Source organism: Sus scrofa, chromosome 15, assembly GCF_054392235.1.
Source record: "Sus scrofa isolate SSC_HxYL_T2T_F1_AM1 chromosome 15, Sscrofa_HxYL_maternal_Yorkshire_Landrace_v2.0, whole genome shotgun sequence".
Classification (NCBI taxonomy): Eukaryota; Metazoa; Chordata; class Mammalia; order Artiodactyla; family Suidae; genus Sus; species Sus scrofa.
The window spans coordinates 51471598-51488595 of record NC_139397.1 but is presented as its reverse complement, the minus strand read 5'-3'; the positions used below and the strand labels follow the sequence as shown (position 1 = coordinate 51488595).

General features: G+C 41.1%; 1 protein-coding gene across 24 annotated transcripts in view; it reads right to left on the bottom strand.

Annotated features, from left to right (window-relative positions):
- Positions 1-16998, bottom strand: part of MCPH1 (microcephalin 1) — a 251965-nt gene that overhangs the window by 222644 nt on the left and 12323 nt on the right. For 22 of the 24 annotated variants that reach the window (XR_014829749.1, XR_014829751.1, XR_014829752.1 and 19 more), the window contains 2 exons: positions 2397-2484; positions 856-970 (listed from right to left, as the gene is read on the bottom strand). Coding sequence is in view for 17 of the 24 variants with exons in the window: in XM_084999820.1 (XP_084855946.1) it covers positions 856-970; positions 2397-2484 (203 nt within the window). In the remaining 7 variants the exon portion in view is untranslated. Of the gene's footprint in view, positions 1-855; positions 971-2396; positions 2485-7117; positions 7210-7638; positions 7725-16998 lie in introns of all 24 variants that reach the window. The other 2 variants (XM_084999824.1, XM_084999825.1) reach the window with 2 other exon arrangements.

Sequence of the window (16998 nt, the reverse complement as noted above, 5' to 3'; positions counted from 1 at the left end):
CACTTCAGAGCAGGGTCTGGGGGCCTGGTGGGTGATGGTGTCAGAGCAGACAGACGCCAAGGAGTAGACAGACAGACATGTTTCTGCCTGGAGCAGACAGATAGACTAGACTGTGAGGTCTGGGACCAGCACAGCACCAAGAGAAAGAGACTTGATTCATTGGGCAATGGCAGGACTGGGCACAAAAAAAGATAAAGGCAATGTTCAGGGAAGTTATGGGGCAACACTTGCAAGCTAAAGGTTCTAGTTAGGTCTGCTACTTTATCAAGACGGACTTAAAGAAGGAAAAAAAAAAAACTAGAGGATTGAGTGCTTTCTATGTTATGCATTATAGTTAACAAAATTGCTTATTTGTATCAATGACGTGTTAGGATTGGTCTGAAATACTGAGTTTAGAGAATAGTGAAAAGGCAAAAAAGAGAAATACTAAAAACACATAAAGTACTTTAAAGTTTGATGCTGTTTGAAAATATTTTTCTATATCATTGAGAGAATCCATCATCTAAAATTTGCCTATTCTGGATAACAAAAAGACCAAGTACTAGTATTCAGTAAAAATACAAAGCTATACACACAATAAAGAAAGTAGAGGGATTTATTCTAACAGGGCTAATCTGTCAAAACTCCCTTTTCTCCTAGAATTATTCCTGCAAATACAAAGTTTCATCGATCCGATGAATGACTGGGACTTTGTGGTTGACTGGGTTCAACCATGGACCCTACAATGGCTGCAGTCAGGTCTCCTGAGGGTGACAGATTTGTTTTCGATCTGCTGGGCTAAAACTCCCACAGTCCTCTCAGCTACATCATGTACAAACACAGGTGCCAATGATGGCTCTACAATTCCCAGCTTACCCAGAGTTCTCTTCTGCTGCTGGAGCTCTTTAGCCATCTTCTCAAACCTCTTTTGCAGTCTTTTATCATTTTCTGGTGTTTTAGGAATAAAATCTTTAGGCTGCATACACTTGCGCTACACAAAAAGGACATAAAAATTAATAATACTGTATCGCAATTGTGTAAGACAGGAAAAGAACCCTTTCATATACATTCCTGATATCTTCTATAACATCAACAATAAACCTTCTTAAAGAGGTATTTCTTGCACTATATGTGAACTGGTAATATTTATTCTTTCTACAACTGTAAGAATATGGACAGGATTTTAAGGCTAAGTGGCTATGTTTTCTGAGGCATTTTCAGGATTCCAGCATTCTTAGTTTCCAAGAAGGTTCTTAAAACAAAATTAGTCTCTTTTTCCTTTTTATGTTTTTCTTCTTTTTTGGCCACCCCAAAGCATATGGAGCTCCCAGCCAGTCATCAGATCTGAGCCACAGTTGCAAACTATGCTGCAGCTACAGCAAAGCTGTATCCTTAACCCACTGTGCTGAGCCAGGGACCCAATCTACGTTCCAGGACTCCAGAGACGCTGCTGATCCCATTACAGTGGGAACTCCCCTTTTTCCTTCTTTATGCTACTCTAGTTTTGTTTTGTTTTTTTCAAACTGGAACTGCTTATTTTGAGGGAAGGGCAATTAAGAGATCTGCCTGATCTATGTTTACTTGATGTATTACAATGAAAATATACTCTTATTGTCAATATGTCTAGTATAAATACTTATTTTTAAAACAGTAAATAGAGCTACTGCTTGTCCATCTAGAGAGTCAGGAAATGTTCCCATTTCACTACCGTCCAATGAGATGTAGACAGAGACAGCCAGACTGAGTTCTGGCTTCTCCGTGATGAAATGTAATGGACATGCAGGATTTACCATTTGCAGAAAACTTGGAGATGTTACGGAAATTCTCTCTAATCTACAGGGAATGTACAGCTCTCCTCTGCCTATTTCAGTTTGGAAAAAGTCTGAAAATCTTTTCTCCAGCACGGATTCTCATGTGATGACAAAGTGACCGATATTTTATAGTGAACTATACCCTCAAATACAGAAATCAATTAAAACTTTTAAATAATAAAAAATCAAAAGGGTTGTAGTTCAAATATAAATTAGCCCTCAAGTGAAAGCAGTAACTTCATATTGGTACAGATTTTCTGTAATAAATAACTTTACACACTTAGATACTCATGCTTCAGACTTTTGAGATTTTCAGCCCAAAGAGATGAAATGTATTTTACTCAGAAATGGATTCTGAGGTAGTTACCAGAGCACCTGAATCAGGGCTGGCCCCCTTACAACTCTGTTTCCTTTGGCCCAACAGTCTCTTCCATTTCTTACAAACTGACTCTAGTAACCCATTTAAAAATGCCATGTGAAAAGAATACCATCAACAGCAACATTTAAGACAACTCTTGACCATATTTCTAAAAGTTTTATTTTCTAGGAACAAAAAAAGATGAATACATCCTAAGTTCATGGTCCACACTGAGGTAGTGTACTTACCTTTTTTTGGATTATGCTTGGTAAGTGTTGGTTAGAGTTAGCTGCGGGAAACAGTGACTCATCCATGTGCACTCCAGCTGTCCTGCATCTGTGTAAGTAAAATGAGGCGTAATGAGCGTGTTCTGTTATAGTCACACGCCGTTAAATCTACAACGTGTGTCAGTTAGCAAAGTAAGAAATCCCTGCACAGGCCATTTTAACAAATGGGTCTTTTAAAATAAGTACATTTATTACCAAACACAAAAGGCAATATAAATTCAACTTTCCAAATCTTCTCTGACCGGTGTTTTTAAGTATTAGAGTAGAAGAGAGAGGCAGGTACAGGAAATATAGTTCTTATACAAGCGTAGACTTGTAACACTTCAAAATGACCAGGGTGTGGCCCTCATAAAGGTTTAAGCACATGCAAGAGTACACAGGACATACAATGAATAATCCAGAGCTAGAAGGGTCCTAAAGAAATTAAGGCCAGAAAGCTCATCTTTTCCTCCCAAACTGAGTTCTCCTTGCTGTGTGCTTCTGTCCAGGCATCCTTACCCCGAAACTGGGTCTATGAGCCCAGCTCCTCTGGGCTCTGCCTCCTGTTCCCCTGGCCTGCCCACCTCGGGAATTCCTGGACTGTGCCCTCCTTCTAAGTATTCAGTGCTCAAATCTAAACAATCACAACAATGTTCTAAATCATCTCCTTCCCCACAGGTTTTCCTCCTCTGACTCATTCACGTAATACTGAAATATTAATCTTACAACATTTCATTCACCTCTCCACAACCCAGTTCAAACACTTTCAATCACTCCCGTGTTTATGCAATTATAACACCCATCTGTTGAGTCTTTGTAAAATAGGGCCCCTAAAGAGTTCCCTGGCGGCACAGCAGGTTAAGAATCTGGCATTGTCACTGCTGTGGCTCAGGTCATTGCTGTGGCACAGGTTCAGTCTCTGGCCTGGGAACTCCCACATGCCACAAAACAAAACAAACAAACAAAAACCAGCAACAAAAAAACAAAACAAACAGGACACCAACAAGGTGATGTCCTTATCACTAGATCTGTGAATTTCAGCGTGTGGTCAGCAGCCCTGGAGCCGGTCAGAACTACCGTAATCCCCACTCAAGCAGATAATAACAGGAGACCATCCAACCAAAAAAAAAAAGAAGAATGGAGAACCATAGAATCAACTGGAACACGAGGATCAAATGGCAATAAATAATCATCTATCAATTATCACCTTAAATGTCAATGGACTGAATGCCCCAATCAAAAGACACAGAATGGCTGAGTGGATAAAAAGGCAAAAACCTTCAATATGCTGCCTACAAGAAACTCACCTTAGGACAAAAGATACATATAGATTGAAAGTGAAAGGCTGGGGAAAAGTATTTCATGCCAATAGACATGACAGAAAAGCAGGAGTTGCAACGCTCATATCAGACAAAATAGACAAAAAAAAAAAAAAAAAAAAAAAAAAGAACTACCGTAATCCTGCGAAAACTCCCTGTGGTTCCCACTCCTCACGTCAGGGCATGCGATGGCCCTGGTCCCACTCATGACATCGAGGCACACAGTGGAGCCGTTCCCACTGCTCAGGTCAGGGGATATAATGGCACCATGAGCCATCCCCACACATCCAACACAGAAGCAGACATGAGAACCAGACCATCTTGTCTTCACCCAGTGGTGAAAGTACTTTGCAAAAATGTAACAATCCAAAAATATGCTGAGGAAAAAGACAGAAGTGAGTAAAGTTCTAACCCCTGGTGGTGGTGGGGGGCGGGAGGCTGAAAGAACAGGTCTCAGTCTGGAAGCTCCCCCTCCTCACTAGACTCCAGCCACTGGAGTTTCTGGTACTGTCCTGCCTAAGGCAGTGAATGGCCTTCCCTCCCCAGAACACTGGTCCCCCAGGTCACCAACTCCAAGGGGCCTCCCCAAGCACTGTCCAGCCAGGGGGACAAACTCAGAGGGCCCTCTTACCCGCTTTGAGGACCTTACAAAACTTTTCTTCTTCATTAAAAGTATGTTCTGTGAAGGCAGAAACTATGCCTGTCTAGTTAGAGCTGTAACCTCAAAGTCTGGCAAAAAGTCTCAAAAATATTTTCTGAATAATGACTAAACTGTAGAAAGAAACACTTTTGACTTCTTTATACCATATGTGTATTCACACACCAAAAAACATATAGCTCAAAAGAGATCACAGAACTAAACACAAAAGCTAAAGTTTCTGAAAGAAAAATGCATGAAAAAACTCATGATTTTGAAGTAGGCAGAAACATTCAGATAGAATATCAAAAACAAAGCACAGAAGAAAATGAAAAACTGGACTTCAACAAAATGAAAAACTTGAATACTCTGAAAGACACAATAAAGAAAACTAAAGACAGATGGAGAGAAAATTATTGTAATATGTATATATATATATGTATATCCGATGAAAAAAATTAGTGTGCAACATACAAAAATCACACATAGCTTAATATTAAGACAAAAACCAAATTTTAAAAAATTTAAACCCAAGACAATACACAGTCACTAAGCACTTATCTTATGTATAGTACTAGTACTCAGGGAAATATAATGAAAACCAGATGGGATCCCTCATTATAGTTAACTGACTTTTGACCAGGGGCCCAAGACAAGTCACTGGGGAAAGAACAACAAAAGTCTTGTCAACAAATGATGCTGAGACAACATGAAAACAAATGACATGAGACCCCTACCTTATACCATACAAAAACTAACTCAAAATAGATCAAAGACCTCAATGTCAGAACTAAAACTACAAAAAAATCTTAGAAAAAAAAAATTAGAGTAAAACTGTGTGATCTTGGATTTGGCAAAAGCTTCTTAAATGACACCAAAAGCACAAGAAACAAAAATAAATAAACTGGACCTCCTCAAAATTAAGACCTTTTTGCTTCAAAGGAAAGTGTAAATAAAGAAAGTGTAAATACAATCTGCAGAATGGGAGAAAATATTTAAAAATTTTAGGTGTATGATATATCCACACAGTGGAATATCATTGGGTCACAAGAAGCAAAGAAATTCTGACACAGGCTACAACATGGATAGAGCCTGAAAACACTATGCTAAGAGAAGAAACCCAGCCCCAAAGGCCACCTATTGTATGACTCTACTGCATGAGACTCCAGAATAGGCAAATCCCTGGGGACAGAAAGCAGACCGGGCTGCCTTGGGCAGAGGGCACAGCAGGATCAGTGATGTAAGGGTTTCGTTCTGAGGTGATGAAAATACTTTCAATAGATTGTGGTGGTGGCTGCACAACTCTGAATATATTAAAAACCACCAAACTGTACACTTTAAAGGGTGAATAATATCCCCCCAAATGTTACCTACAACAACAACACATGAATACCACTACATACTTACTAGAATGGCTAAAATTAAAGATTGACAAGTGCTGATGAAGATTCATGTCCTGCTGGGAAGAACGTATAAAGTGACACAACCACCTTGGCAAACAGTCTGGGTTAACGACCCAGGAGAAATGAAGATACACAAGGTCACAAACGTGACTGTCCATAGAACCTGAGTCATAACAACCAAAAACTGAAAACTACCCAAAAGTTCATTAACAGGTGAACAGATAAACAAACTCCTATATCCCTGCATTAGAATATTGACATGTATGACAACACAGATAAATCTCAAAACCATCATGATGAACAAAAGAGAAGCCAGGCTCAACATAATACACACTGGATGACTATTTATAAGAGATGCTAAAACAGGCAAAGCTAATCAACAGTGACAGACACCAGGTGAGTGGAAATTGGGGCCGGGGAGGGTGACCACAAAGGGACAAACAAGAACTGTCAGGGTGATGAAAATGCTCTGTATTTTGACTGTGGTGATGGTAACATCTGTATGTACATTTGTCAAAGTTCAATGAACTGTACACTTAAAATGGGGATATTTCATTTTACAGAAATTTTACTTTTTTATTTATTTGCTTTTAGCTGCGACTGCAGCATACAGAAGTTCTCAGGTCAGGGATCAAACCCACACCACAGCAGCAACAACAATGGATCCTTAACCATTAGGCCGCCAGGGAACTCCAGAAATTTTATTTTTAAAAAGTTGACTTTTAAAAGTACAACTAATTGCTGAAGCCGGTAAAAAGCCTACAGCTAAGGGCTGGGCAGCATAATGGATCTAATGAAAGAGATGAGGAATAGGCAGCGAGGACGGAGAGGACCAGGAGGGGTTTCTTGGGAATGTCTTTTTTGATGACCAGCTTCTTCTCAAGTGCAATGTCACCTATTTCCCACTGTTATAAGCACAAAATAGCCAAAAAGGGGAGGCTGGGAAGCACTGGGACAGAAGACTGGGATCATCTCTCATCACGTCCATGGCACCATCAGCAGGCTCAGCCCAGGGAAGTGCTGCTGTCTCCCCCACCACATAGCTGAGGAAACCAAGGCCACAGAAAATCCCTCTGCCCGCATCTACGAGACTATAAGCCCTCTGCCAGGCAGTGGTTTCAAAGGCTTGGTCCCGAGGGGGGAGGTGTGTGGACCCACCACACACCTACACACAACGGAGGCCTGCGCAGACATACTCCCTGAATCCACTTGGGTTTAAACACGGTCCCACGACTCAAACATCGAGTGCGCTCACATGCTGAGGGAAATTCTGAAGCCACCACATCAAAACCACGTTTATTAGTCACTCAGTCAAAATCTACTGAACAAATAGAAAAAGCTCACCAGCTGGATTTCTGCTTTTCTTCAGAAATGTGAAATGGTAACGTTATCCCCCCATCTAGTGGTTAAGAAGAGAAATGTTTCCAGAGATGCCCCTAAAAGCAAAAGAACCAACCTTTTATCTTGCTTTTCAGACTGCTGCCCTCAGAGCTCCTGGGAACAGGGCAGTGTGGGTTCCCTTCCCCTGAGAAGTCCTGCCTGGGATCCAGCCAAGAGCCCCCCTGGACCACCCACACCCAGCCCACCCTCAGGACCAGCCTACCCCAAGCCCAGGCAGTGAGTCATTCAGCCAGTGTCTAAATCCCTATGCTGGAGGCCAGGGCAGATAACAAACAGGCACTAAGGGGCTGACACTGTGAAGGCGCCAGACTCCAAGCACCCTATCCTGGCATAAGAAAGGTTCAGGTCGTACCCCGCCCCCTGGGAAGAAGGCAGAACATTACGGAAGTTCCAGTGACAGTGCTGTGAGTAGAGAGCAGAGGGGGGCAGGGGGGAGGGAAGCGGGGCTGTGGGTGAGCACCTACTGTGCGCAGCCTGGATCTGTGCTTTTTCAACATACCCGGCTACTTCCCGGGGAAGCAGTGAGAGAAGAGGTAGGATTTGAACAAGGCTGAAAGGAAAGAAAAGAGGTTCAATAACCGTATTTGAGGGAGGGACACATGAGGGAAACAAACAGCAAACAACAGAGGAATGCAGGGGGACCCCAGAGGCCTTCCCGTCCCCTCCCCTGGGTTTCATGCACACACTAGGGCAAGCACTGCCTGATGCATAAAGGCCCAGCCCACCTGGCCACTCCCCGTCCTGGAGGAGCATGTTATTATGTTCAGCCCTGTTAACTGATCTTTAAACCAGAGGATGGATGTGCCAGAGACACGGTACTTTCAAAACAGAAACCAGACAGGGAGAGACTTAAGGCAATAAATTTCCAACCCCCACCTTGCATAGATTCCTTCTGAAAACTGAGCTAGGCCCCTACTTCTCCCACCCACCTCCCTCACTCTGCCCAGGCCACACGGACCCCAGCAGCTCCTCCACCACAAGCCCTGCAGCCACCTAGGACCTCTGGATTTGCCCACAAACAGCTAACTCCATCCCGAACTGTACTAGGGTACCTGCTGGGGAATAAAATCCTCTAGGACAATGAAAACAGGAAACATTTATGTTACTGGTTTGATGACCCCCCCCTTAATTAATCAAACCTAGTACACATGCCTTGGTCTATTACAATATTTCTGTCAAGGGTGAAATAAGGCTTTAAGCTCAAAGTACTCTGGACAGTGTTGAAGCTGACATACACTGTAGTGGGGGATGGGAACAACTCTGCCTTTTCTGCCTCCCAACCACTGTCAGATGTAGCACAGATCCAGGAGGACCCAGGAGAGCAAAGGAAGCCTCTGATGCTCAATTGGCCTCTCCCTCACATATCTAAAAGAGCAAAACCACTTGGCAATCTCGATGCCCACTTGTAAGGTGTCATGAGCTGGCAGGAAAGGCATCTTTGGGCTGGAATTGCAGGTATCTGTTCACAGCAGATACATGTATCACTAACTGACCACAAGAGGGCGTGGGAGAGCAGCACGCACTCCTGTGGCAAGGAGCATGCCCACCACCCTGACTTTGGGTTCAAATACTACTTCCCACTGAAAGACACCAGGGCTCCTTGGAGAAAGGCTGAATCTAGGGCTGGGAAAGAGAAAGGACAAGCTGATCCTATATTAAGATATGCCAGAGGAGAAAAGAAGTGTTCCGGGTAAGATGGAGAAACAATAAAATAACACAAAAGTCACCATGAATAGGCTACCACTGGCCAATGAAGGACAATTCAAACCTCAAGAGGGACAACAACAATAATGGACTATAACCCAGTGGGTAAAGTACAGACACACACAGTGTGATGAGGGGCAGTTACTTATACAGTTTAAAAGAACCTCCCTCAAAAGCCACACACGTTAATTGCCAGGAGCACATTCACCCAGGGAAGAAGCCAGGGAGGCCCCACCAGGCACAGGAGGAGTCCATCATCATTCCCAGGTCAGAACACTTCACCAGGAAGCACCAGACAATCTTCACATGCCATGCATAGCCTTCAACACTGTCAAAGGCACAAGAGCCAAGGACAGGCCCAGCAAGGGTTCCAGAGCAAGAAATATGAGGAGACACAACTAGGCATGGGCTTCTGGGGTGGAGCTGATGGAACAGCTGTGACGCCAGCATGGATGGTGGTTATGCAAGGAAACGGCCTGTCTGTAGGAAACACTAAATGCAGGGTGAGCGACAGACTCTAACAGGCAAGACATCACTGGGAACTGGGCTCCCAGTTAATCTGTCATAGTGACTGTTTAAAAAAGCTAACTTCAGGAGTTCCTGTCATGTCTCAGCAGTAACGCACCAGACTAGTTTCCATGAGGACATGGGTTCAATCCCTGGCCTTGCTCAGTTGGTTAACGATCTGGTGTTGCCCTGAGTTGTGGTGTAGGTGGCAGACATGGCTAGGATGTTACGTTGCTGTGACTGTGGTGTAGGCTGGCAGCTACAGCTCTGATTCGACCCCTAGCCTATGAACCTGGGAACTTCCACATGCCAAGGGTATAGCCCCAAAAACAAACAAACAAACAAACAAACAAGCAACTTTGTGACTAACTTTCCTCAACAGAACTGGGAGGTGACAGCCAGGCTGACCTTCATTCTTCCACCTTTATTTCTTCTTCCTTCCAAAGGAAACCTCAGAATTTTATCAGCTGCAGTTACACAGCTGTCTGCTCTGTAAGGAACACACCCAAAAATAACAGAATGGGATTCTAGTGACACCTAGTGACCTTAGGTATTCCATGAAAGTTCACACTTTCAGGGGAAAACATGAGCCATGGAATGGACAGGCAGTTAAGAAAAGAAGAATGGACATGTGACATAGAAAATACAGGTCAGGTTGGCAGTCATCTCTAAATTATATCAAAGGAAGTTCATGCTCACTAAAAATCAAGGAAATGCAAATGAAGTCAACTTTAACTTTTCGCCTACAAAGTAGGAAAGATTAAAAAGTCTGATAACTCACACAGCTAGAAAGAACAGAATTTAGCACATTTTTCTCCCAGAATGCAACTTGATAGTATCTATCATAAGTTTAAATATGTAAGCCATATGAATCCAAAAATCCATTTTTGGAATTTAAAGCTGTGTAAAGACTTATACCTCTGCCAAGAAAGTAATGTATACAAAGGCTTGATGTTGTACTATTTCTGATTGGAAAGAAAAGAGAAAGAAATGGAAAACTTCATACTTATTAATAGGAGGTAGGTTACACAAATTACTGGGTATCTATTACAAAAGACTATATATGTGTTTTTTTTAAAATAAGATACATCTCTATGTAAAAACATGGAAAAATGTTCTCTAGTACACTCATAAATAAAAAAGCATATATATGTCCCATGGGAAAAAATCTATTGATTTACAAGGATGTGTATATACGTATACATCAATCAATGTAAATGCATTATGTATACTTCTTTTTATATGCTCAGTAAAAAATCTGAAACTATGTATCCTAAATTCTCAATGGTAGATTTCTCCCAACTGAGGGGAGTTCTGGAAGATAAGGCTTGAAGTGGATTAAGTGGGGATTTTTTACTTTAAAAATATGCACACATTTAAATACAAATACATTTAATTCAAAAGAAAGTTTGCTTTCAAAATAGCAAAAGGAAATCTAAAAATCACTAATTAACTTCATATAATTAAAATCTGACTGTATTACAACAAACAATAACAAACAAAGAAAAAATTTGTATTAAAAATGTGATTAAGTTCACTTTAAAAGGAGCTTAGAGACTGCCTTTGGGTAAAGTTATAATTATTATGGACTTGGAGTTTCCATGAACCTCTTGGGCTAAGCAGGGGCAGAGATAGAGAAAGGAGATAAGGAGGAAAGAAATTAGGAGAAAGACCAGCAAAGGAGCAGAACAGCAGGACGAAAACCATAAGTGAAAGTGCCACGTCAAGACAGCTGGAGGCCTTGCTTCAGTACAGGAAGGCCCAGCTGTCAGGTGACACTTTTGCCCCAGTTCTCCACTAAGTTCAAGCTTTTAGTAACGTGCCCGTATAACCTTTTACATGGAGCTCTGATACCTCCTCTGTTCATCAACTGTTGGGACAAATACTTCCTGAGCACCTACTATGTGTTAGATGCTTAGTGGAAACACAGCTACAGAGGACAATAAATACAGAGGCTGAACTTATGGGGTTTGCATCATAAGGAAAGACCTTGATACAAGGCTAGGTAGACAGACAGACAAATGAGCAATTAAGTTTTACCGCACAAAAAAGAAATAAGGAGTTGAGAGAGGGAGTCACAAAGGGGACTCTACTGTAGATTAGGGGACAGAGAGAGCACTTCAGGGAAGCTGACCCTGAAACAGGACACACATGAAGGAGCTGAGTCCAGAAGAGGGTTAAGCAGCAGGAAAAGAAGGCAGAGTCCCAGGTAGCACACTCCCAAGAACTGGGTCCTCCATCTGAGGACACAGAAAGACCAGAGTGTCTAGAGGATACAAACAGGAGAGTGGGTCAGCCGAGGCTGGGATAGGCTGGAGATGAATCATGCAGAGCTCTGAACAGAGGTCAGCAAACCCTTCCTGTAAAACAGTGAATACTGCAGGCTTTGTGGGCCACACTGCTCAATTTTGCATGTGCAGTACAAAGGCAGGCAGTCACAATACACCATCAACTGTGCATGGATGTGTTGCAGTAAAACTTTATTGATGGACAGTAAGATTTGGATTTTATGCAATTTTCATGTGTCATGAAATATTCTTTTGATCCCCCCCCCAAACTTTTAATATTGTGAAAACCACTGTTAACCCATGGGCCATCACAAATAGGGTGGTAGGCTACATTTGGCTCCTGGGCCACTTGTCAGCTATTCCCTGCTTGAGACCATTTAATTCTAAATAATTTAATCGCAGCAAGAGGATAAAAGTGATTTATGTGTTAAAAGTGTTATATCTGCTGATGTACAAGAAATGAAAGGAAAGAGGGGCAGGCAGGAATGAGGCAAGATGAGAGTTGTCTGGACTGAAGTGGCCGGTGGGCAGCAGCAGATGAAGAGCCATGGCAGGTCTGAGATAAAACCAATGGGCCATTTTAATGGATGGCCTAAGAGGTGAGGGAGAGTTCACCTCTTAGGTGAAGGACAGCTGCCTGATTCTGAATCTTCCCCCATACCCTCCCATGAAAAATCAATTAAGAAGGAACAAACATAAAGACACACATGACCTGTACTTTCATCAAAACTTCAAATGATATACAAGTAGAAAGATAATCCAGATTCCAGTACAGCCTCCAGTCCAGGGATGCAAAAAGCAGGGGAGAAGAGGCTATGACTCCATAGAGAGAGTGGAGGGGCCTGGAGGACTCAGGTGAAGCACATGAAAATCAGGCTGAAAAAGAGGAAGTCTGGGACGAAACGCCCAAATACAGAACACAGTGGTTCAGAGCACTTGTTAATAGGGAATGGGCAGGAATGTGAGCTGGCCCAGAACCAAGAGGCTCCAAAAAGCATTGATTCTGAGCAAGAACCAAATACATGGAAAAGTGGCAAGCCTCGGACAAATAGCAATGAAGGAAAAAAAGGAACTAAGGGGAAAACATTTAAGGGTCCTGGAGTATTAAAGGCAATCCCCCTTCCCAACATCAGCCACAAAAAGGACTATGCAAGAGAGCAGAACTAACACAGGAGGGTGCTATGAACTAACACAGAAGGAAGCCTTACCTATAAAATCAAATGCAGTAGCACAAAGGACATTGTATCCATAAAAAACTATTTGAAAAAGAAAATGTAGTCAAACCATTTCAGCTGATGAAAATCTTCCTTCCCCCAAATAAAAACATATATAAAGCTGAAGAATATAACACAACCCTCATACCTGAATCAAATACTGTCAAACAACCATTTGGGAAAATCCATCATCCAGTCAGCCATCATCCACCTATATGTGTGAGATATTTCTTGAATCATAAACATAAAAACAAAGAACAGCAGCAATTAAAAAAAAAAAACAACAGAAAGACAATAAACAAGAGCCGATTAAACTCAAAAAAGAAAAAGAAGACAAATCATGTCAGAGATGACAACTACATTATGATAGTGCCAAAAGAATAGACAGATACAAATTAAAATTTAATACAAAATACTGAGGAAAAGCAGGGAAGAAAATAAAAATAACACCAAGAAAGAAGTAAAAAGAAAGTCAAAATGGATGAAATAAAAAGCAGGTAAAGAAAGTTCAACATACATATAATTGAAGTATTTGAAGAAAATCAAAGCAATAGAACAGAATAATATGCAAAACAATCATTCAAGAAAATTTTTTTTTTTTTGTCTTTTTGCCCTTTTAAGGGCCTCTTCCCATGGCATACGGAGGTTCCCAGGCGAGGGGTCTAATCAGAGCTGTAGCCACCAGCCTACGCCACAGCGACAGCAACATGGGATCCAAGCCATGTCTGCAACCTACACCACAGCTCATGGTAACACTGGATCCTTAACACACTGAGCAAGGCCAGGGATCGAACCCGCAACCTCATGGTTCCTAGTCGGATTCGTTAACCACTGAGCCATGACGGGAACTCCAAGAAAATTTTTTAGAAGTAAGAATCTCTTGAATCTCTTGAAAAGAGATTGGAATAATGAAATGAATCAACTAGAGACACAGTAAGAAAAAAATCATTAAACTTTAAAGGGGTAAAAAAATCCTTAAGAATCCCCAGGCAGAAAAAATAATTTTACATGGAGAAAAAAATTAGACTGGCATAGATGCTTCAAAAAGAACACACTAAGTTCCACTGGGTTTAGTCCTAACAAACCAAATCTCCCACAATGAAATACACTATAAGCCACACATTCTAAAAATCAAGAAAAACAACAACAACAACAAAAAAAAACCCCTCCAACTACCAGAAGGCTTTGGAAGCTAGGGAAATCAAAAACAAACAAACAAAAAACCAAAAACAGGCAAATTTTGAAAGGAAGCAAAAAAAATCTGGGGCTTTACCACAGTTTCTGGGGCTTTACCCTGAGGTAAAACATGGCAATCTCTACGGGAGTGTAGTGGTGGCAACTGCTGCCTTTCTGGCCAACTGGGATAAAGAACTCAGGCCCCCAAGGCCACCAGGGACTGATGAAAGGACCCTGGAAACAAAAAAAAAAAAAAAAAAAAAAAAAGAAGGGGCACCTCACTTTCTGAGCATGAAAGTCCAAGTCTCTGGCTGACCCCTGACCTACATGTCCACCGGGCAAACAAATCAGCCTGCACCTACAGCTTGAAGATCTGAACGAACCCAAGCAAATGCCCACCACAGGCCTTAAAATGACTGTCCACAGTTTAAAGCTAAACAAATCAACTGCTTGATAAAACAAACTCATCAATACCCTTTGGAGTAACAGAAAAGAACCCAAAGTCTATATAATATTTACAGTGTCCAAAATATAATCCAAAGGGGAGTGTCTGTTGTGGCTCAGCGGGTTACAAACCTGACTAGTACCCATGAGGATGAAGGTTCAATCCCTGGCTTTGCTCAGTGGGTTAAAAAGTTCCGGCATTGTTGTGAGCTGTGGTGTAGGTCACAGACACTGCTCAGATCCTGCTGTGGCTGTGATGGTAGCCTGGCAGCTGCAGCTCTGATTCAACCCCGAGCCTGGGAATGTCCATACACTGTGGGTGTGGCCCTAAACAGCAAGAAAAAAAAAGAGAGTATCATCTATAATAGCATATTAAAGGCTCTGCTATGATGCAATAAGTTTGAGAAATTGGGAAATATCACTAATAAATTTGGGGAAAACATTCCACCCACAGCAACATAACAGATACACATTTTCCTAAAGTGTACATGCAACATTCTCCTGGCCAGACCCAATGTCAGGGCATAAAAAAGTCTCAACTATTACAACTTACAGAATGGGAGAAAATAGTTTCGAATGATGCAACCGACAAGGGCTTAATCTCTAGAATATATAAGTAACTTATACAACTCAACAGCAAAAAAGCCAATCAACCAATGGAAAAATAGGCAAAAGAGCTGAATAGACTGTTCTCCAAGGAAGATATACAGATGGCCAGCAAACACATGAAAAAATGTTCAACATCGCTGATTATAAGAGAAATGCAAATCAAAACTACCATGAGATACTACCTCACACCAGTCAGAAAGGCCATCATTAATAAATCCAAAAATAACAACTGCTGGAGGGGCTGTGGAGAAAAGCGAACCCTCCTGCACTGTTGGTGGGAATGTAAACTGGTACAACCACTATGGAGAACAGTTTGGAGATACCTTAGAAATCTAAACATAGAACTTCCATATGACCCCGCAAACCCACTCTTGGGCATATATCTGGACAAAACTCTACTTAAAAGAGACACGTGCACCCGCATGTTCATTGCAGCACTATTCACAATAGCCAGGACACGGAAACAACCTAAATGTCCATCTACAGATGATTGGATTTGGAAGATGTGGTATATATACACAATGGAATACTACTCATATTGCTACATAATGCCAATTGCAGCAACATGGATGGAACTAGATGTGGTATATATACACAATGGAATACCACTCATATTGTTACATAATGCCATTTGCAGCAACATGGATGGAACTAGAGACTCTTATACTAAGTGGAATGAGTCTGAAAGACAAAGGCAAATACCATATGATATCACTTATAACTGGAATCTTATATCCAGCACAAATGAACATCTCCACAGAAAAGAAAATCATGGACTTGGAGAACAGACTTGGGGCTGCCCGACAGGAGAGGGAGGGAGTGGGAGGGATGGGGAGCTTGGGGTTATCAGATACAACTTAGAATAGATTTACAAGGAGATCCTGCTGAGTAGCATTGAGAACTATGTCTAGATACTTATATTGCAACAGAACAAAGGGTGGGGGAAAAATGTATACATGTAAGAATAACTTGATCCCCATGCTGTACTGCAGGGAAAAAAAAATTATAAAAAAAAATTTAAAAAATTAAAAAAAAGAACTGAAATAATATAAAATATGTTCTCCACCCACAACAGAATGAAATGAGATACCAAAAAGAGGACAAATTTTGGAAGGCTCATAAATAAGTAGAAATTAAACAAGAAGCTCCAAAATAACCAATGAGTCAAAGAAGAAATCACAAGAGAAATGGTAACTACTTTGAAATAATTGAAAACAAAAATACAACATACCAAATTATATGAGATGCAGCCAAAGCACTGTTTAGAGGGAAATTTATAACTACAAATACTTATATTAAAAGTTTAAAAAGAAGAAATATTTAAAATGCATAATCTAATGTTCTACCTAAAGAAACAAAAGAAGGAAAACCTAAACCCAAAACAAGCAGAAAGAAGGAAACAATCATAGTGGAAATAAAAGAAGAGAAAAACAATGGAGATGAAACCAAGAGTTGGTTCTTTGAAAAGATCAATGAAATTGGCATGCTCTTTAGTTTAGACCTATCAAGAAGTGATTATTAAAATCAGGAATGAATTACTACTGATGTTATCAAAATAAAAAGGATTATCATAGAATTCATGAAGAACTAAGACCGAACTTACAAGTATCAAAAAAGAGAACACATTCCAACTCATTCTATGACACTATTGCCTGACACCAAAATAAAAAAAGAATCATCACAAGAAATGTACTGACCAATACCCCTTAGGAATAAAGATGCAAAAATAAAAATAAATGAAAATACTAGCAAATTGATGCAGCAATTAAAAAAAAATATATATAGGAGTTCCCTGGCAGCTCAGCAGGTTAAGGATCCAGTGTTGTCACTGCTGTGCCCCTGGTTGCAGCTGTGGTTAATGTTCGATCCCTGGCTCAAGAAC